At 45.9% G+C, this 21,335-nt stretch overlaps 1 protein-coding gene across 1 annotated transcript; it reads left to right on the forward strand.

Annotated features, from left to right (window-relative positions):
• The first annotated feature begins 5,917 nt into the window (after positions 1-5,917).
• On the forward strand, positions 5,918-18,539 carry LOC100059899 (zinc finger protein 304). The gene is made up of 3 exons (XM_003362307.5): positions 5,918-7,602; positions 9,634-9,760; positions 11,482-18,539. Exons 1-3 carry the CDS (start codon positions 7,570-7,572, stop codon positions 13,218-13,220), a joined length of 1,899 nt encoding a protein of 632 aa, XP_003362355.2. The 5' UTR covers positions 5,918-7,569; the 3' UTR covers positions 13,221-18,539.
• Positions 18,540-21,335: the final 2,796 nt, after the last annotated feature.

Here is a 21,335-nt window from a genome sequence, read left to right on the forward strand (position 1 = left end):
GCCCTCTGGCACCAGGAACACCCCGACAGCTGTAGTGGAACAGTGAGGTTTATCAGTGCCTTGCGTGCCATGTAGGGTACCACACACCCGAGGAAATGTGGGGCGCTCGGTAAGAGGATGTTAGAACTCTGGGTGTTCAGTGATTTGGAGAAGGGTTTAAAGCAATGGAGCTTTGGTCTGAATTGGATGGTGTCGGGAAGCAGGATTATTCTATAATCAGAAATCCCAAAGTGTATCCTCTACAAGGCAGGGGAAGGAAGCAGCCCTAAAGCGGCAGCTGGTAGGAGACGTAGCCATCACTCATGTTACCCCAGAGAGGGGGCTATCTGGTCACTTCTGTGGTTTGCACAGGTTCTTGTTTTCGTCTGTGCTCTGACGTGATGATAGGGCGGTCTTGGTCTCACTCGAGCATGGTCACAGAGTGACCTAATATTCAACAGGAGAATCCCAGAGCTTAGAGGTGAGTGCCAGAGCAGCTCCTGAGAATACTGTGGCCCGGCCCCCAGGAGGCCCCTGAGCTCCTCTTTCCCCTTCCAATCAACCCCTCCCATCTCAGACAGACACAAGAGTAGAGAGGGTAATTTATATCGACTGAAGACACATACACCCACGAAGATGGATAGACACAGACGTAGAAGGACACCCAGTCACCTATACACACAAGTCACACACATCAACAGCAGTAGTCACAGGGACATGCGTGGGCCACAGGCAGATGCACCCATTGGCACAAACATGTACATGCAGCCACACAGGTATGCACTGGGGCATGTGCAGAAAGAGTATGGAGACATTCACAGAAAAGCTCCTGGAGAGACAAAGGGGCAACACAGGAGAACGTGAGGACAACAAAGACAGGTGCATTGAGAGTGAGGTAGACACATGTATACAGCCACACTGACAGAGACAGATGTACAGATGGTCCCCCACATAGAGATCCGGCCATCCAGAGAGAGACATGCACACAAGATCTCACTTGCTCACAAACACACACAATCACAGAGATGTTCCCCAGTGCAGACAATGCAATCTGTACCCACAGGAATGTGGTGATAAATGTTTGCTGTCTGCTCTTGAGAAAAAAGTACATATAGATTACATAAGTTCACTACAAATTTTGCTGACATAAAGGATGTGTAGCACACAATTTACAAATGATAATAATATATACAATGGTCTCTGTCGTGAGCACCACATAGCCAATTGATTCTCACAGAATGTTTTCATCAATTTTTGCTGTAACTCTTTTATGTGTCAAGGTTTGTACTAAATTCCAATGTATTTATATATTATAACCAAGCAAATCCAATTCTGAGTGTATAGCCATTAGCAATGAGGGCATTTTTTTTCTTCCAAAATATATATCCGTGAAGGTTTATAGCAACTGTACTGAAATAACAAAGAACGTGAAACAGCCCACGTAGGCATCTCTGGGAACATGCCTAAACAAGCGATGACTTGGTCACAAAATGGAAGAAAACAGCAATAAAAACTGCTGCTTCATGAAACCACGTGGATGGATCTTACAGAAAAAGACATTGAATGACAAGGATGTGAGTCAGGGACAAAGCAGTACATACTGTAGAGTTCTGTAGAAAAGTTAAACACCATGGCGAGAAAGGACAGAACAATGGTCACCTTTGTACAGGGCTGTTGGGAATGTTCTGTGACGTTGTATCGGTGGGGTTTATATGGGTGTTAACACACAAATGTCTATCAAGCCATGCACTTAAGACTTGTCCACGTTATCTTATTGAAATTACACAGATAGAAAAAAGAGAAATAAAATAGCAATGTGCACCCCACAGAATACAAAGAGCAGAGCAAGATGAGAGTTCCTTTAGGAACCTCACAGATGGCAAACTCCATTTTCACTTCAGAGGAATCCTTCATCCAGAATTTTGTTTCACTCATTCTCTCTTTTTTAATTCATAGTTTGACCCCTTATATATGTATCACCAATAATAGATACTTTTTTTGCCTTATTTTGAAATTTATATGAATGGAATCAGTGTGCTTTTCTCTACTTTGTTTTTTTTTTTTTTTTTAGTATTTTTCAGGTGAATGTGTCACTTGCTAATTATCCTTTTAAAATATATTATATGTATATATTTAAAGTTATTAATGTCCCTGTAGAATTTTATTAAACACATCTCTAAAACATATAAGGGGGTGTCATTATTTGGCAAAAAATAATTTACATTTTTTGTCTTTATTTTTGTGATGCATGGGTTAGTATTCTATAACTTAATTACAAACACATTTTTAAATATTTTACATTAATCTCTGTTGTTGATGTCTTGATAGCATTCTTTGTCTTATTTCATTCTATTAAATTGAAGATGCTTTTTATGGTCATAGATATGGACAGTTTTGTAAATATCCAGTTTGTACTAAATGTGAACATTCTGTATTTGTATGGATATTTATCTGTCAGGCCTGATTTATCAAACTTGGTGTGTGAATCCACTAGAACTTTAACACTTTGATATTGGCTGTTTCTACTAATTGCTTATACTGCTGATGTAAAAATGCCTGATATATTCATGGATTTATATCTTTATCCTTCTTATTCTAAAGTTCTTCCTTTATGTAATTTGAGTCTGTGTTATAAATTACATACCTGTTTTAGAATAGTATTATCTGTTTGGCGATGCTTTCTCTTTAAAATTTTTTTTCTGATGTAAATACATATTTCACGTTTTCATGTATTATTTTCAAAATAATTCTAACAGGTATGTTTTCCAAAACCTATTTGATATATTTCCATAATGTTATATTTTTAGACGTGTCTCTTGTATCCATACTACTGTTGCATATTTTTAATATATCAAAAATTACTAAACCAATGTTACCTCATTAAAAAAACTATCACTGACTGCTAATGTGAACATTTCCTCCATACTCGTGTCATGAGATAACTGATATATTTGGGTTTCGATACATCCTCCCTGGGTGGGTGCATGCTTTTCTCTGCTTCACTGGTTCTGTAAATTCCTTTTTAAAGACTTTCTATTGATTATTTCTTTATATTTCAGTTTTCCTTCTTCAAATCTCTAGACTATATACTCTGATTCTCTTCCATTAGTGTGTAAGCTGGACATGACAACACTTATTTAACACATTAAAGTATAAAGTTATTAATATCTTTGTTCTCCTTCTGGAAAATATACAAAATTTAAACATTAATTTGCTCGTCTCAGTTTATGCGCTATTGAAGATATGCAGGGTAATTCCATCATTCTGTCTCCAAAAATGAAATATTAATGTTTTACACAGATAACGAGTGATTGTATTATTCTACAAACACACCCCTCTCACAATCCTAATTTCTGCTATTGTCACAGACCAGTCACCTGGGATCACTTTTCCTCAACCTTCAACAGAATCCTTAAAGTGCTATTTGTGGTGTTTATTTTTGTCCATCAAATTTCTCATTTTTGGTCTTAAATAGTCTTATTTTATACTCTTTCTTCAAAGATGCATTTGTTGTGGATAGAAACCTGTTGGTAGTTATTTCTTCAACAGTTTCAGTATGTCCTTCCAGTGTGGCCCTGACACATAACTTTATATTGAGTGTCAGTGGGGATGTGTGTGTGTGTGTATGTGTGTGTATATATATATATATATATATATATAGCTTCTTGGGCTTTGAGAAACAATAATTTGACCTGAGTTGCTGATGACATCACCCAGAGATCCTAACATTAACATGCAGTCAGTGAATGGATACGGTTTTCGTTGTCACATTAACAAGGTATAAGAGTGGAATGTAGATGATGAATAATAAAATGGGCATCTGGTGATCAAATTGATGGACTGTGCTAACAACTGACTAGGTGCTCACCAATACTATGTTTGGCTGCATGCCCAGCAGGGCTAAGACAGCTGGGTATCGTGCCAAGACACCTAAGCAATGACCTGGAGATGGTGGGTGAAACATATAGATTTATTGGGATTCACATACAGGGAAAATCCATGGGCAGCTGGCTGGACATAGATTTGCACACTGCTTCTGCCCCCTGAGAGAAGTTTATTTAAGCAGGCAGAGGAACAAAGGCTGCGTGCTTGTCAAGGGGGATTGTCTTTGTATGACCTGCATTGCAAGGATGAGAGCTCCCTGCGAGGGCCTCCGTGTTCCTTCACCGAGGGTTTTTGTGCTAAATCTCCCACCTGAATTGGCCAAGCCCAGGACTGTTATCATCATGAGTGCTGGCACATAGCCCACACAAGGGGCCTCAAGGACACATGGCTCTGAAGGGCATGCAGGCTAGTGCCCCTACACTGTTTCCTCTTTCTGGACACCCAGGAGGACAGGCATGTCCTAGCTTCCCTTACACTTAATTTGCTACCATGCTAATGAATTTTGGCCAAGGGAATACAGGCAGGAGTGACTGTGAAAATGCTTCTTTGTTTTGTTTAGTTTTCTTGAGGAAGATTAGCTCTGAGCTAACATCTGCTGCCAATCCTCCTCTTTTTGCTGAGGAAGACTGGCCCTGAGCTAACATCCATGCCCAACTTCTACTTTATATGTGGGATGCCTGCCACAGCATGGCTTGACAAGCAGTGTGTAGGACCACACCCAGGATCTGAACCCGCAAACCCCAGGCCACCAAAGCGGAATGTGCAAACTTAACCGCTGCACCACCAGGCTGGCCCCAATGCTTCTTCATTTTTTCTTCTCATTTGTGCTCCTTCCTGGGGTTGTCTCCTTGGGCCTCAGTGGTTCCAGATTTCATACCTCCTCAGGAATTACTGCTCCCTTGTGAGCTGCAGGTTTAGATAATGGGAAGATGATGTCTTAAGGAGGAGGAGGACCACACAGACCTGCTGACCTTGAGCCACTGGCTGTCAGGCTGGGCCATCTGATGATCATACATTTGTACCTGGGTCTGCCTGCCCTGAGATCCAGGAAGGAGGCAGGAGGAGTTTGAGTCTCTATTCCTGTGAATTAGACATGAATTATTACTCTGTCATCTTATGAAACAAACCATGATATGAAACCATGTTAACTCCACTGTCCACTTAAGCCTAAAGACAATTAGTCTTAATAGCCCTATGTTTTGAATCATCTGGCGTATAAGAATGTGTCCCTTGGACAACAGACCTACCTGTAATTTATGAAACCCTCCTGCATGTGATATTTTTAAAAATTCGAATGAGCCTAAATGTATATAGGTGTGATTTATGTGAAAATTTTAACCATTACCTGTGATGCTACTTGCTGAGTCAGGGAATCACTGTAGTTTATATTTTGAAAAATATGATCAGCGATTCTACAAAACAGGTCTCTGACATCCTCCAATAGCAGTATATGTGAGAACCTTGTGGTGACAATGAATGCTAAAATAGCTTGTATGTGTTTAGCACTAGGCCCTGCGTTAAGCACATTGCATCTCACTTCCCACGAAGTAGGTGTAGTAGTTTCCCATTTTAGTTATTGGACCTTTGGGGAAAAGGGTGGTCATAACTTTTAAACAGAGCCCCAGCTCTCAAAGTTGAACCAGGGCTCCATCCCAGAGTTTCTGTGTCAGAAGGTGTAGGTTAGGTCCATGACCTACAGGTGATGCTGAAACTCCCAAATCAGGGACCCAAATTTTGGATGAAGGAATTAGAGGAGCATTTAATGCTGCTACACAAAGGCCCCCACGAACGAGGTATATTCATTGTTTAATTTAAATCTCACTCCCCAAAGCTCAGAGAGGTGAAGCGGCTCTCCCAGGATTAAAGAATGGATCAGCCGTGGTGTTGGGAAAACTGGACAGCCACATGTAAAAGCATGAAAGTAGACCATTCTCTTACGCCATTCGCAAAAATAAACTCAAAATGGATCAAATACTGAAAGGTAAGACCTAAAACCTGTAAGACTTCTAGAAGAAAATATAGGCAGTACACTCTTTGACATCAGCATTAAAAGGATCTTTTTGGTCACCAGGTCTTCTCAGACAAGGGAAACAATAGAGAGAATAAACAAGTGGGACTTCATCAGACCAAAGAGCTTCTAAAAGGCAAAGAAAACAGGATTGAAATGAAAAGACAACCCACCAACTGGGAAAAAATATTTGCAAATCATATATCTGACAAAGGGCTAATCTCCATAACATATAAAGAACTCACACAACTCAACAACAAAAAATAAACAACCTGATCAGGGCAGGGGATGTGAACAGACATTTCTCCAAAGAAGATATACGGATGGCCAATAGGCACATAAAAAGATGCTCATTATCACTGATCATCAGAGAAATGCAAATCAAAACTACACTAAAATACCACCTTACACACTGTTGGTAGGAATGAAAACTAGTGCAACCACTATGGAAAACAGTACGGAGACTTCTCAAAAAGTTAGAAATACAAATACCATAAGACCCAGCCATGCCACCACTGGGTATCTATCTAAAGAACTTGAAATAAGCAATTCAAAGGGACACACACCCACATGTTCATTGCAGGATTGTTCACAATAGCCAAGACGTGGGAACAAACTAAGTGCCCATCGACTGATGATTGGATAAAGAAGACATGGTATACATATACAATGGAATGCTACTCAGCCATAAAAAAGGATAAAATCCTCCCATTAACAGCATGGATGGACCTTGAGGGTATTATGTTAAGCAAAATAAGCCAGATAGAGAAGGACAAACTCTGTATGATTCCACTGGTAGGTAGAAGAGAAACACATGGACAAAGGGAACAACAGACAAGTGGTGACCAGGGGGAAAGCGGATGGGATGGGGACAAAGGGAGAAGGGGCGCACCTATAAGATAACAAATAATAACATACAACTGAAATTTGACAATGTTGTAAACTATCATAACCTCAAAAAAGAGTAATACAACAAGTAAAGGAATGGGTCATATGCTGGAATCCTCTGAGGAAGTGGCATTCTCCCAGGTGACCACGGATATCTGAGCGCGTCGCCTTTAAGAGGAGCTCTGGCACTTAGGACTTTTCTCCCGGATCTTTCTCTCCCTGCTGGCCTTCCCGCCCAGCCGCTTCGCGGTTGTCATGGAGAACCGGAAACCCGAACGTCGCTTAGCGAACGCGGAGAATAAACTACGTTACCCAGAGGTCTGAGCGCGGCGCATCGCCTTAGCGCCAGTGACAGCCCGCACGACGGGCGTTTCCTGCTGTCCGGGCGGCAGAGGCGGGACTTCCGGCGTCCTGCGCGTGACGTGTTTTTCCTGTGCCGGGACTGTCCACACTGGCCGCGGAGGCTCCGAGTCCTGGGCTGGTGCGGTTCGGCCGCGGCGGGGAAAAGGACACGACCTCCGTCCGCGCCTTTGTTAAGATTCCTGATCCCCGTGGTGGGTCGGGCGACCCTGCGCGGAGCTGTCCGCGGGGCTTGCGCTCTTTCCGCGGCCTTCGCACCCGCCCTCGGTCCCCGGCGGCCCCCGCAGGCGGACCCGTGAGCCTGAGCCTGTTTACACGGGGGAGACTGGGGACGGAGGCGACAGTCGGTCCGAGTGCACCAGGCCCAGTGGAGGTGGGGGTCTCGGCTGAGCCCGCCGGGTCCGCCCGTTCGCCCGCTTCTCACGGCTCCGTTCTGCTCACAGGATCCCATGGCGGCCGCGGCGCTGTCGGACCGGGCTCAGGTGAGTGGAGGGGCCCTCCAGCCCTCACGACTCGGATGTAGGGGAGGGTGTGTTCTAGACTTGATCACTTCGCCCTCATCGCTCCGTCCTGTTGAGTATGAAGGCGCTGGAGGGCGGTGATCACCCCCGGCGGATAGATGGCGAGGTTGCCATTCCCAGGATCGATGGGATGAGGTGTGAAAGGGTTTCCAAGGCGCAGGAGGCATCGGGTCCACATACTTGGAGGTGAGAATGGATTCGGAGTGTTCCGGGAACCGCAGGTCTCTCTCCTGTCTGGTGAGAACAGAGGGCAGTCAGTCAGACATCAGGCGTGGAATGGCAGTCTCGGAAGCTGAGCCTCTGTTGTGGTGGCAGTGGGAGCCGTGGAAGGTTTGGAACAGAGAAGGGAGGTGATCTGACTTAGGTGTTAACAGGTTCCGTCTGGCTACAGAGTGGAAAGATTGAGGGGCATGGGAGTGAGCAGGGAGACCATGATGGAGCCTACTGCAGTAGTCCAGGTGAGTGTTGGTGGTGGTTGGACCAGAGTGGTGGCCGTGGAGGTTAGAACAGTGTATGCATTTTGTATATACTTCTAAGTAGGGCCAACCGGATTTTCTGACGGGACAGTGATATTCTGTGACTCTTCACCTCTCCCTCGCTGTGCACTTGAGTGTGCTGGGCCCTAAAAGTGGGTCATTTCTACTCCAGCATCCTGGATCTGGGCCACAAGTTATATGTAGAGGTTGCCAGTTCTGACAGCCAATAGGATGAGGACTGGAGGGCTATCTTAGGCTCAGGAACAGCATGTGCAAATGCTTGGAGGTTAGATCAAGTTGAGAGTCCTCAAGGAACCACAGGTCTGAATTATGTCTGTTGGGAACCGGGCCAGGAGTCAGGCAGGAATGGGAGGCTGAGGAGCTGGGCCTCTATTCTGGGGGTGGGTGAAGACATGGAAGATTTGGAGCAGAAGAGAGAGGTGCTCTGGCTCAGATCTTAACGGGCTCCCTCTGGCTGCTCTGTGGTTGAGAACAGAGGACGGGCATGAGCATGGAGGAGCCTACTGCAGTGGTCCCCGTGAGTGTTGATGGGGGCTGGGCGAGTGGGGCGGCTGTGGGAGTGAGAGAAGTTGGTGCATTTTGTGTCTGTTTTTTAAGCAGGGTGACTGGCTTTTCTGATGTGAAATGTGAATGAGAGAAAGGGAAGTGTCATACGTGACCCCAGGGCTTTTTTGGCTTTAGTTGGTAGGGTGACGGAAGTACCATCAAGTGAGATGGGACAGTCGGTGGCAGGAGTAATTACTACTGTGGCTGTATCAGGAGTTATGTTTAGTGTAAGAAGTCCCAGGGACCTCTTAGTTGAGGCATCCAGCTGGACACAGATTTTTAGTTCCGAGGAGGGGTTCTGGTCAAGTTCAAAAGGTGGCAGTGAAAGTCTGGAATGGGGTGGAGCTGTGGGTTAAATTTAGGAGGGAGTATCTTCAAGTAACGGTGACAATGCCGTTAAAAACAAAGTTGAAACCGGGCCCTGAGGACTGGGTCTCTTGCTTAGGCAGCTGGGTGGCGGTGGTATCTGTCATAAAGACCTGAGCGCTTCCTGGACACCATGTGCAGAGTGGCATGGCGGGAGATGCCTTGCAGGTGCATGTAATGTGGACCAGAAGGTTGTCAGTGGTGGTGGGGGTCCCAGATATGAGGAAGGGGTGATTCAAAGAGTGGTGTACATGTTGGGAGGAGTGTGAACTGACCACCTTCAGGTTGTGTCTGGGAGGCATGGGCTGGACACCAGGAGAACCGGCCAGCAGGAGAGGGTTTGGTGCCCTTCATGCCAGACCCGTAGCTTACGTAGTATCTGTCCACCTCCCTGCCTGATTCTGCTCTGGGTTGCACAGGGTGATCAGAAGGACACCAGGAGAGAGTGGGCACTAGCGGTGTCGAGCCTGCTGTCTCCTCTGGGTTGGGAGGGTGAGGAGGTGAGGGACCAGGGAGTGGGTATGTGAATGGATATGCTGGGGAGTCCTGTTGCCCATGGGCTCAACTGTCCCCATGGTGGCAGGACTGTGTGACCTTCGAGGATGTGTTCGTGTCTTTCTCCCGGGAGGAGTGGGAGCTCCTCGAGAAGGCTCAGAGACTCCTGTACCGTGATGTGATGCTGGAGAACTTCGCGCATGTGGCCTCACTGGGTAAGTCCTTGTTTCAGTTATCTGTTGCTACGTAGCAAATTATGCCAACATTTAGTGACTTACAACGAAAAGATGAATTATCTCAGTTTCAGTGCATGGGGAGTCTCGTCACAGCCAGCTGGGTGCTTTTGGCCCAGAGTCTCCCATGAGGTTTCAGTCAAGCCGTCGGCCACAGCTGTGTTGTCATGTGAAGGCCAGTCTTGGGAAGAATCCAGACTTACAAACTCGTTCATGTGGTTGTTTGCAAGATTTAGTTTCTTGTGACTTCTTTAACTGTGAGCTTTAATTCCTCACTGGCTATTGCAAAGGCCTCCCTCGGCTCCTTGTCATGTTGGCCTTTCTGTCGTGTGCCTCATAACATGGCAGCTGCCGCGTCTCTGAGCAAGTGAGCAAGAGAGATGGATGGAAACTAGTCTTTTTCTGACTTGACCTGGAAGTGACATCCCATCACTTTTGCCATATTCTGTTCCTTAGAGATGGGTCATTCAGTGCAGCCTGCAATCAAGGGAAGACGCTTAGACGAGGACAGGAGTAGTGGGAGGCATTCATTCCAGGGGGCCATCTTAGAGGCTGCCTTCCACAGACCCTCATGCCCACTCCAGTGTCCTTGGGGTTTGGTTATTCCCGTGTTCCCTTGGGGCAGCTCTTTCTGTTCTGCCAGATCAGTGACTCTCCTTCCTCCCTTCTTTGGTTCCCAGAGTAGGTGCTATGGGTGCCATGGCTGGGCCGTGTGCAGTGTCCCCTCCCTCTCTGAGCAGTCCCAAAACCTGCTGCCCAAAGCCTTGCAGGAATGGCTCAGGGGTTCAGGGCTTTTCCAGTCAGCTCCATAGAGTCTGTGTGGTTTGGGCCGCCTGACTATCCAGTTCCGTGCTGCCTCTGTGTCCCAAGTTCTGCCCTCATCCTCTAGCTGCCATTTCCTGGGCTGACTAGGGCAGGCTTTGCAGAAAGTGACATGTCACTACTTGTGGAATTGCGAGGCTTTTCTGCCAAATCTTCCTTTAGGTTCTTCTTCTTGCATTTCATTTTCTTCTCTGGGCCATGCATCTGCCCTATGTTTCCTGTACAACTTCCGCCTTGTAGATCCCATGTAGTTTGCCCTTGGAGAGGGGCAGGAAGCCCTGGGTGCCTGACGGGGCCGACCTGACTCCAGCCACAGTGAGAGACGCAGAGAGGGCTGGGCACTGCTGAATGGGAACTGGAGAGAGTGTCCTGTTAGGGCTGGGGTCACATCGTTCCTTCAGCCTGCTTTGTGTTCACCACTCTTTTCTTGCCAAGGCCCGTGGCAATTCCTCATTTCTGCCTTTCCTTCCCCATTCTTGGCACTTTGCCCACTTTTCATTTCGCTCCTGTCTTCCATCCCTTGGCTGTTTCCCCACTTCTCTGACCTCTGGGTCTCACACAGGCTTCTGCACAGAGTTCTCCTGACACCAGCAGCCAAGGCCCTGCTGAAACCCTTCGGTAGAGGAGTGAGTGGGAGACCTCCCGTCTATTTCCTGTAGCGTGCATCATCATTGTGTCTTTACCCATCATTAGGGTTCTTCCATACTGTGAGCTTTAGAGACCCAGGACTGACCAGGGGTCCTTCCTCATCCTGATCCTGGCTCTCTCATCCTGCCAGCAAATCAATTGACACATTCATGGTGTGTCACACACATAAACGATGGGGCTGCTCCTTCCCACCATGGTTAACAGGTGCTTCACCAACATTTCTTTGTTTTCAGGTTGTTGGCGTGAAGCAGACAGTGAGGAGGCCCCTTCTGAGCAGAGCAATTCCATAGGAGTGCTGCAGATCAGGACTGCAATGTCAGGTTCATTTATCCAGGAAGCCTACCCGTGGGAGATGCGTGACCTACTCTTGAAAGACATTTTGCACCTGCCTGAACACCAGGGATCACACTCCACGCAGAAACTGTACACATGTGGCCCCTGTGGGAGAGGATTCTTGTCCAGTGCAAACTTCTACCAGCACCAGAGGCGATATGCTGGAGAGAATCCCTTCTGGGAGGATGATGGTGGGGCCTCATTTGTGAAGAGCTGTGCAGTCCACATGTTAGGGAGACCCTTTACTTGCAGGGAGGAAGGGATGGACTTGCTGGACAGCTCTGGTCTCTTCCAGCACCAGACCACTCACAGTGGGGTGAGTCCGTACAAAAGGACTGAGTTCCCGGAGTCTCTCCCACGCAGCTCCAGTCTCGGGCAACACCAGGGAGACCCTGATAAACGGATGCTCTTCAGTTGCAGTGACAATGGGCAAGGCTTCCTGAACACCTTCACTCTCCTTGAGAACCAGGTAACTCACTCTGAAGTGAGATCCTTTAGATGCCTACCACGTGGAAGTATGTCCAAGGAGAAACCAGCTCTCGTTCATCACAGAAAAATCCACAGTGGAGACACATCACATGTGTGTAAGGAGTGTGGAAAGGCCTTCATTCACCTGTCCCGCCTAAAAATGCACCAGAGACTTCATACTGGAAAAAGACATTACACATGCAGTGAATGTGGGAAAGCCTTCAGGCGTAAAGACACACTTGTTCAGCACCAGAGATTTCATACTGGAGAAAGGCCTTTTGAGTGCACTGAATGTGGAAAATTCTTTAGCCAAATATCCCACCTTGTTCAGCACCAGAGAATTCACACTGGGGAAAGGCGTTATAAGTGCACTGAATGTGGAAAAGCTTTTAGTCGTAAAGACACACTTGTCCACCACCAGATAATTCACAGTGGAGCAAGGCCCTATGAGTGCAGCGAATGTGGGAAAGCCTTCAGCCGTAAAGACACACTTGTGCAGCACCAGAAAATCCACACTGGGGAAAGGCCTTATGAGTGTGATCAATGTGGGAAATTCTTTAGCCATAGCTCCAACCTTAGTGTACACCAGAGAATTCACACTGGAGCGAAGCCTTATGAATGTAGTGAATGTGGGAAATGCTTTAGCCACAACTCCAGCCTCATTCTACACCAGAGAGTTCACACTGGAGCAAGGCCTTACGTGTGCAGTGACTGTGGAAAAGCCTATATTAGTAGCTCCCACCTTGTTCAACACAAGAAAGTTCACACTGGAGCCAGACATTATGAGTGCAGTGAATGTGGGACATTATTTAGCTGTAACTCTAGCCTCATTCTACACCAGAGAGTTCACACTGGTGAAAAGCCTTATGTGTGCAGTGAATGTGGGAAAGCTTATGTTAGTAGCTCCCACTTTGTTAAACACAAGAAAGTTCACACCCGAGCCAGATCTTATGAGTGCAATGAATGTGGAAAATTCTTTAACCGCAATTCTAGCCTCATTCTACACCGGAGGGTTCACACTGGAGAAAAGCCTTACTTGTGCAGTGAATGTGGGAAAGCCTACAGCAGAAGCTCCCATCTTGTTCGGCACCAAAAAGTTCATACTGGAGAAAGGCCTCACGAATGCAGCAGTCTTGGTGGTCCTTTAGCTGCATCTCTTAAACCTGTTTAGCACTGGAAAGTTGACACTAGAGAAAGGCCTTAGGAATGCAGAAAATATGCTATCTCCTTGTTCAACCTAATGGGGCTCACACCAGAGTAAAGTTCTGTGAGTACCCTTCGTGAGGAAGCAATCAGCCAGTAGGTGAATCTTGTAGGTTTATACATCCACCCTGGGGAGATTCCAATAAGTACCACATAGGTGGGAAGATCTCCTGAGGTGCTTTGCACTTCCTAAACTGTGCAGGGCTCTTGACAGAGTTCTGTCACTGCCTGTGCCTGAAGCCATCTCATTGCTACCAGCTGTCAGGATCACACAGTCTGTGTCAGTTGCTCCAATATGCTCAGGGAAGGCAGATCCCTGTGCCTTCTCTCCTACTCCCTGGAGGGAATCGTGTGTTTGGAGCCCATTGACAGCCCTCCTTTCCCTCCCCCATGACTGGGTTGTGAGTGAACTTGGTCTTCACTCTGGCCAGAATAGTCTGAGCTGGTGACTGCCAGGGATTTCCAGACGAGATTTCCCTTCTCTATGGACAATGTTGACTGTAAACATGAGAGCTGTGTTTCCAGATCACCCAGCTTTGGAACAGCTACCTTGTACTGCTCTTCTTTGTGCAGAGATAAAGGCCTGTTATAGCAGTCTTTACTCTTGGGAGGGGTCTTTTCACTGTGTGGAATGGGTTGAGAAAAGAATTTTGTTCTGCTGTATGAAGGGAGGAACTCCTTTTGTCGGCACCAACTTTATGTGACTCGGAGGGGGTCAGCCAGATGGCACAGAACAGATCTCAGTCTGGTTTGGCCTACTTGCCAAACCTAAGGTCACTTATGTTTTCTCCTATGTTATCTTCCAGGTGTTCTATAGTTTTGTGTTTGCATTTAGGTCTGTTTGCCATTTTGAGAACATTTTTTAAAAGGTTTAAGATCTTTATCTAGATAATTTTTTAACATGAAGATGTCCAGTAGTTCCAGCACCATTTGTTGAAAAGACTATCCTTTCACCATTGCTCCCTTTTCAAAGATCAGCTGATTGTATTTGTGTGGATCTACTTGACTAAGGTCCAATTTTTTTCCATTTTTTGAGATAATCATTGTGTGGGTATGGCTTTTTTTGTCTTTTATTTTATTTACATGGTATATTCCATCAATTGATACTAAGATGTTAAACTAACCTTGCATTTCCCGGGACAAATCCCACTTGGTCAGGATGTATAATTCTTTGTATGTTTTGCCAAATTTCTGATACTTTTAAAATGTATTTTACATGTATATTGATGAGGGATAATGGATTTATCTATTTCTTTCTTGTTATATCTCTGTCTAACTTTGCTGGCCTCTGCTCTCATGAGTAAATCAGTCCTCATTGACAGATTAATGATATTTCTTCTTTAAATGTTTGCTAGAATCCCTTAGTGAAGCCACCTGAGCCTGGAGTTTTCTTGTGGGAAGATTCTCAATAAACATTACTTAGTATAGTCGTGTATAGATTTTTCTACTTATGTCAGTTTTCATAATTGGTGTCTTTCTAGGAATTTGTTCATTTCCACTAAATTGTCTAATTTCGGAGGATAGAGATTATTTATAGTATTCCCTTATGATGCTTTTAATGTCTGTAGGGTCAGTAGTGTCATCATTCCTGAGTTTGTTAATTTGTTGTCTTCTTTGCTTTGTCAACCTACCTAAAGTTTTGTCAATTTTGTTGATTTTTTGAAAGAATCAACTGTTTGTTTCATTGATTTTTATTTTTTAGTGTTTTTTTCATTTTCTATTTCAGTGAGTTTTGTCCTAATCTTTATTATTTCCTTTCTTATCATTGCTTTGGGATTAGTTAGGCTTATTTTTGTGGTTTCTTAACATGGAAGCTTAGGTTATTGACATCTTTATTTTTCTGTAATAAGTTGTTTAAAGCTATCATTTCTCTCTAATGATTTAATTTAGCTGCATCACATCGATTTTTATATGTAGCATTTTTATTTTCATCTAGTTCAAAATATTTATGTTTTTAAAATTTAACTTGTAATTTCTCCTTTCATAGGATATTTGGCAGTGTGCAGTTTCATAAGTCTTTCTCAATTAAATTTTCAGGGCTATTATCACAGAGTGGGAGGAATGCTTTTAATTTTTCAGTTAAGGGCCCAGGTATTATAATTAAGGGCTTGAAATGGAGAAAATCTGTGGGTTATTAGAAATATCTTTCACTCTGAAGAATATTTTGAGGAAAGCTGTCAGGTGTTTAATGTAGAAAAAGTAGCACCCGTATCTTCCACGGATGGATGAGGATGACCGTCTGTCATTAATTCATCTTGAGTGCTTAAGGATGTGGCAGGTTATTGAGCTCTTTTTCCTTCCTCAGAGGACCCTCATTGATCTGAACTGAGGGATTTTCTTTGTCTTGCTTTTTCTTTCATAAAGTGGGACCATCCTTTTTCCGGTGTCTCTTCTGTTTACAATATATTCAAGTCTCCTTGTCAATAGGTGGTTTGTTGGAAAATGAGTCCCTTAGCTGTTTAATCTGCAGGGACATAAGTTTACTTTGGGTAAATTTTTAATTTCATTTATATTCCATTTTGATTCCAAAAGCTTTTCAAAATGTACTGTCAGGTGTTCTATTTAAGCTAAAGGAGCTATTAGTTATTCTAATTTCTGTTTTCAAATTAGGTCTCCAATTCAGGTTTAACACCATTGATAAAATGACATGAAACAGCTGCTGTTACATCAGCACCTCTGTAACCCTGTAAATGTTACCAAAAGGTATTTTTCTAATCTGTCCTGAAAATCTCCTATGGTGTCATCTAATTTTTTGTTTCAATGATCAAATTACTGTGCAATTGTTTTTTGTTGTAAATATTTCAAGTATGGCCTGTAGGAGAATTGGATGTACTCTTCTGGCCTTTCTGTGACCCTCAGGTTTATTGTGGAAGGAGGATTCCTGTTAGTCCCTTTCTGGGTCAGTCCAATCAGCTTCAGCCATTCACGATTTAGCATCTGAGTTGTATGAGTTAGGTAGCCCTGGGTCACATGTACCTTAAAGAATTCTAAATTCTTTTATGACTATTTGCTCGTCTTTTTTGGGTTGAGGGGAGTCTTTAGTTATATCTCTTAGTTCAGCTCAGGTCCAAGGTTTAAATTCTGCAGTTTCCCGAATGCGTGACTCATGCAGTGAATCTTAGAGGTAACTGGCATTTGGGGCTTTAAGAGAGTTGTTGGTAAAAGGCAGGGCATCTGGGCAAGGGGAAGAGAAGCAGGAGGAGGTGCTGAAATAGATCAGAAGGATAAGGGCGAAGAGAGAGCTAGGTATGAGGAGGCAACTGGAGGACAAGGACAGGGAGGATTTACTAGGGGAATGAGGCTCCTTTGTTATTGCTGAAGTTTGTCAAATTGCTCATTGGTTTTGGCCAAAGAATCTTTTAGTGATGCAGTTTTTGATTCAGCATTTCATTTGGAGGCCTCTTTATACTAATGTAAAAATATTGCCCTCCTCAGAATTCTTATTTATTTTCAAAGGTGCCTTTCAAATTAGCACTTTTGTTCAAATCAAATGTCCCCCCAGAGGGGCCATTGAATGCCTACATCATCCTTGGTGCAGTTACCTTACTTAGAAAGCTAGGCACAACAATTAGGATTGTAACAGGAATACATAGACAACGCAGGAGGGTTTCATGGAAGAGGAGAGGATTTAGACTTAGACCACTCTGTGAAAGCACATGATGACTGGTAGAAATGTAAAGCTTCTAGAACTCAGGCCCCTAACCTGACAGCTGGCCATCTCACACCACAGACCCATAGTCTGCCCCTGGCATGCGAAAACCAGAGGGATCGTTCACTCTAGACTATAGCTGTTCTCAATACAAAAGTTAAGAGGGAAGGAGACCTCATTTGATTCATTGGGGACCCACAGCAAAGTTTGCCCACGTAGTGGCTAGTACAGTAAGAACTGCAAACCCACTGGTCTGTGAGGCTACCTTGCACAATAGGCTTATAGGGCAATGCCTGTGTTCTACCTAGGATTCAGCTTCTTAGGACAACACTTAGCACAGAAAGAAACCCAGTAACTTAAAGGACAGCAAAAAAGTATCAGAATGGCCTGGTCCACCAAGAATCCCAAACAACTGGGAACTAATAACAAAACCCAGGTATCAAACAGAACGAAAGCCAAGGAACTGAACACAAAGAGAGCCAAGTTTAGACCTTGTGCTGACTCACCTCAGCTTCGCAGACTCCACTTCCCCTGAGCAGCAAGGCACAAGGGACATCTGTGGTTGCTGCACCTGGTGGAAGGCTGGGGTCTCCAGTGACAGGCAGTGCAGACTGTATGTCAGTGGGACTTCCATGATAACTATAATAGATTGTAACATAGCTTCTACAGTGGGCACATTTAATTTATCTTCTTCCATTGTCGATTGAACATTGATGGATGAGACGCAGGCTCAACAATAGTGTGAGCTGGAGGAATGATGATATACAGGGGGAAGTTGCTTACAACTTCTATTATTTTAGCTTCTTAAACTGAATTTCTGTTAAATTATTTTTTTCACTTGCTTTGATACTATGAAATCATATGTCTCTTGTGCTTAACTGTTAGTAATGTTGATTTACATGTGTCCATCATTTTCAATATTGAATGAACAATTGCATACCACACACCTTGAAGAAGATTTTTACCACACTTATCCACTCTTAAGGGAATTCATCACAAAATTGACACTTGCAGTTTGGCATTTTTTGTATTCAGTATACACAAAAAAAATGGATAACAGCACTTTAGCGAGAACAGAAAAGTTGCCTTTTCAGTCTGACATCTGTGTCAGTTCATATGCCACTCACAAGTCCAAACTCATAACTAGTGTAAATAGAGGTTGACCCATTGAAAGCTTTGCAAACTTGTGAACTAACAAGGAATTGAACTTGGTATCTCATACGAAAAAAGAAGTGAACTTTCTGTTTCTAAGGGAGAGTTCTGGTAATCAGGCAGTCTCCTCAAAGACAGCCAGAGCTTTAAGCTTTTGGGAAGTCTGGCAATCCAGAATTGGCGGGCTTTCAGAAATGGGCGTGTTTAAGGATTGAGGGACTTTCAGGTGTGTCACTGAGGTTGCTACTGTTGACTAGTTGACTTTCAGAAACGCGGTTATTGAAGTGAGGCACTTGCTGATTGGCTGTTGCCTAGGAGCCTGCGCTGTCACTGATTGGCAGGCTTTCAGGACTGGGATAAGATGCCCCCTTTGCACTCCTGGTCAAAATGTCAGAAAGGCATCCACCATCCCAGCGGAATATAATGTGATACATCCCTGTTTTTTGTATCTCACATATGGAGTAATAAATATTATCTGAATATAAATCTTGTTCTGTCTCTTGGGACACCGTCACTGACTATACAGGTAGGAAAGCTGTTTTCTTCGGGAACCACAGGCACAGCGTCACTCTTTCTAACCACTTCAGTGCCTCCTGACATTCCTCCTGCAAGATCCCCGTCATAGCCCTGTCGGGGAGCTTTTCTTACTGTCCCTGACCAAACCTACTGAAGCTCATAAAAACCACCCCAAAGCGTCAGCGTCCATGTCTAGGACAAGTAACAAGATAGCTGACAGCTATGAGGGGACGCCGAGTGACATCACGGTATGCTCTGTCGCTTTCTATGAGCAGCCCGTGGGAATGTGCTGCCATTCCTGGAGTCTAAAAGGAGGTTTGTACACATTTGGGTGACGTCCTAGACTGCACCCAAAGGAAATCTGGAGTGACTCCTTTAAGACCCAGCAAAGCCCATCCCAGGTTGGAATCCGGGAACTCCATCAATCAGAGCAGGTCACGTGTCCCTCAGCCTTTATTCCCAGAGTCCAGAACCACCTACTTTCTGCGAAAGGGCGGTAACAGCATGGAAACTACGTTACCCAGACAGCTGCGCGACGAGCGGCGACGACACACAGAGCCAGTGAGGGCTTCGCAGGGAGAGGCGCTTTCCTGCGTCCGCATCGCGTGGGGGCGGGACTTCCGGCGGCTTCATTGTGCTGTTGGCCTTTTCACTCGCTATCGGGTCCTGAGTCCGGAGTTGGGACGGAAGTGAATAGAAAGTTCGAGACTGGACGTTGTCCCCGTTGCGCAGAGAGGGTCGTGAAGCCAACAGAGCCGGTGGGGACGCGGCGGCTCTGCTCCCGGCCCCGGCGGTCCGCCGGTCGGTGGCGGAGGCCGCGCCGCCTGGAGTGGGTGGCGCGTTCCCGGGCCTCCCCCGGCCCGACTCCCGCCTCCAAGGGCTGGAGGCCGGGTGGAGGGGCGCGGCCTCGGGGTCCGGGCGGAGGGGCGGGCGCGGTGCCGTGGGAGCCGCTGGGCTGAGGTGTGGACGGGGCTCCGTCAGGGCCGGCCGGGCCGAGGCTGCGGGGGCTCCGGGGTCAGCAGTCTCGGGGGCGCCGGGGGCCGTCTTGTCCGCAGGGAGCGGGGGCGAGGAGGAGTCCCGCCCGCAGCGGGGCATTGTGACGCGGGAGAAGCGGCGGGACGTGCCCAGAGAGGCGCTTAAAGGGGCCAGACGGGGTGGAGGACAGGCAGTGGAGTCCGGGGTGTGATGGAGGCGCTGGCCCACAGCCGTGGCGTAGAGCAGGGATGTGATGGGATTTGGGACCGACTTTTAGGGTCACAGCATTCTCTGCTGCGTGCAGTGTGGCGGTGAGCAAAAGTAGGGAGAGAAGCATCCCCAGTTTCTTTTTGCCTGAACCTTGAAAAGAACAGAGATGGGGAAGTGAGTGCAGGGAGCGGGCTTCACAGAGAAGATGACGGGTTCCCTCTGGACGCGGTGATTCTTAGAGATCTCGGGATGGAGTTGTGAGAAGGTGGAGACGTCGCTTGGGTATGTGGCCATAAAGGTTCGGAGAGCAGGCAGAGGGCTGGGCTGCAGGGGTGCAAGGGTGGAGGGTGTGTTCTGGGGATCCGATGGAGGAGGGAGTGTCTGAAGGTGGTGGTTTCAGATGGGCCCCGTGTTGAGGCAGGGGAGGGCTGAGACTTAGGGGACGAGGGACCGGGAGGTGGGCATCCCTGATGCTTCGTCCGGAAATGAGACAACCTTCCTTGGAGGGTTCTGGCCTGTGTCTCTAGAAAGAAAGGTCTACATGGGTGAGGAATTGGCCTGAGATGGAGACTGAGGTGTGAGGTGGTTTCGATTCTCCAGGCTGTAGGCTGAGCAAACCCTCAGGCCGCTCCCTGTGGACAAAGGGAAAGGTCAGCCAGGCTGGTGGAGCAGCTGGGTCCCAGACGAGGGCACTGCAGCCTCACCTCCTCCAGGCTTCAGAGCAAGACGATGGTCCGCAGTCCAGTCAAGGCCTCTGCAGGCTCCCTCAGAGGACTGTGGTGCAGGCAGGCCGGTTGCTGAAAGGACTAGTAGCTTGACTTGCATGCTCAGCTCCTCCTTACAACTGGATAAGTTAAAAGCATGTGAAACAGTTATTGATTTAAGTACCAGGTAAGCAGTATTTCGCTAAGTATGTCCAATTAATAGACTCTTAGATGTGAACATATTCATTAAGTTAAACTTATTCAAACAATTAACGACTAGTAGGGACTTAAATTTATTTATAGGTATTTCCTTACAGTGGAAAGCTTTATGTATGTGTCATATCTTCTTAAACCTTAAAAGTGGGAAAAATAGGGGCCGGCCCCGTGGCTTAGTGGTTAAGTTTGGGGGCTCTGCTTCCACGGCCCAGTTTTTGCTGGCTCTGATCCTGGGTGCGGACCTATCATGGCTCATTAAGACATACTGAGGCAGCATCCCACATAGAACTAGTAGGACCTCCAACTAGGATATACAACTGTGTACTGGGCGGCTTTCTCCCGAACAAGGAAAAAAGAGAAAGATGGACAACAGATGTTAGCTCAGGGCCAGTCTTTAAAAAAAGTAGGAAGACTCTTCCTTTATTAAAACAAACAAACACACACACACACACACACAGGAAAAGTATCCCAAATTTCTAAATCCTACTACTTCATTTGCACTTAAGGAATATACAGAACTATTAATACTATGGACAGTAGTCATTGATCTGTAGTGTCTACCATGAATTTTTGGTAACAATATTAGCCCTATGAGATGGAAACCATTCTTATTCCCATTTTATAGGTGAGGTAACTGAGGCTCAGGGAAGTTCACTTCTTG

Source organism: Equus caballus, chromosome 10 (genome assembly GCF_041296265.1).
Source record: "Equus caballus isolate H_3958 breed thoroughbred chromosome 10, TB-T2T, whole genome shotgun sequence".
NCBI classification, from domain to species: Eukaryota; Metazoa; Chordata; class Mammalia; order Perissodactyla; family Equidae; genus Equus; species Equus caballus.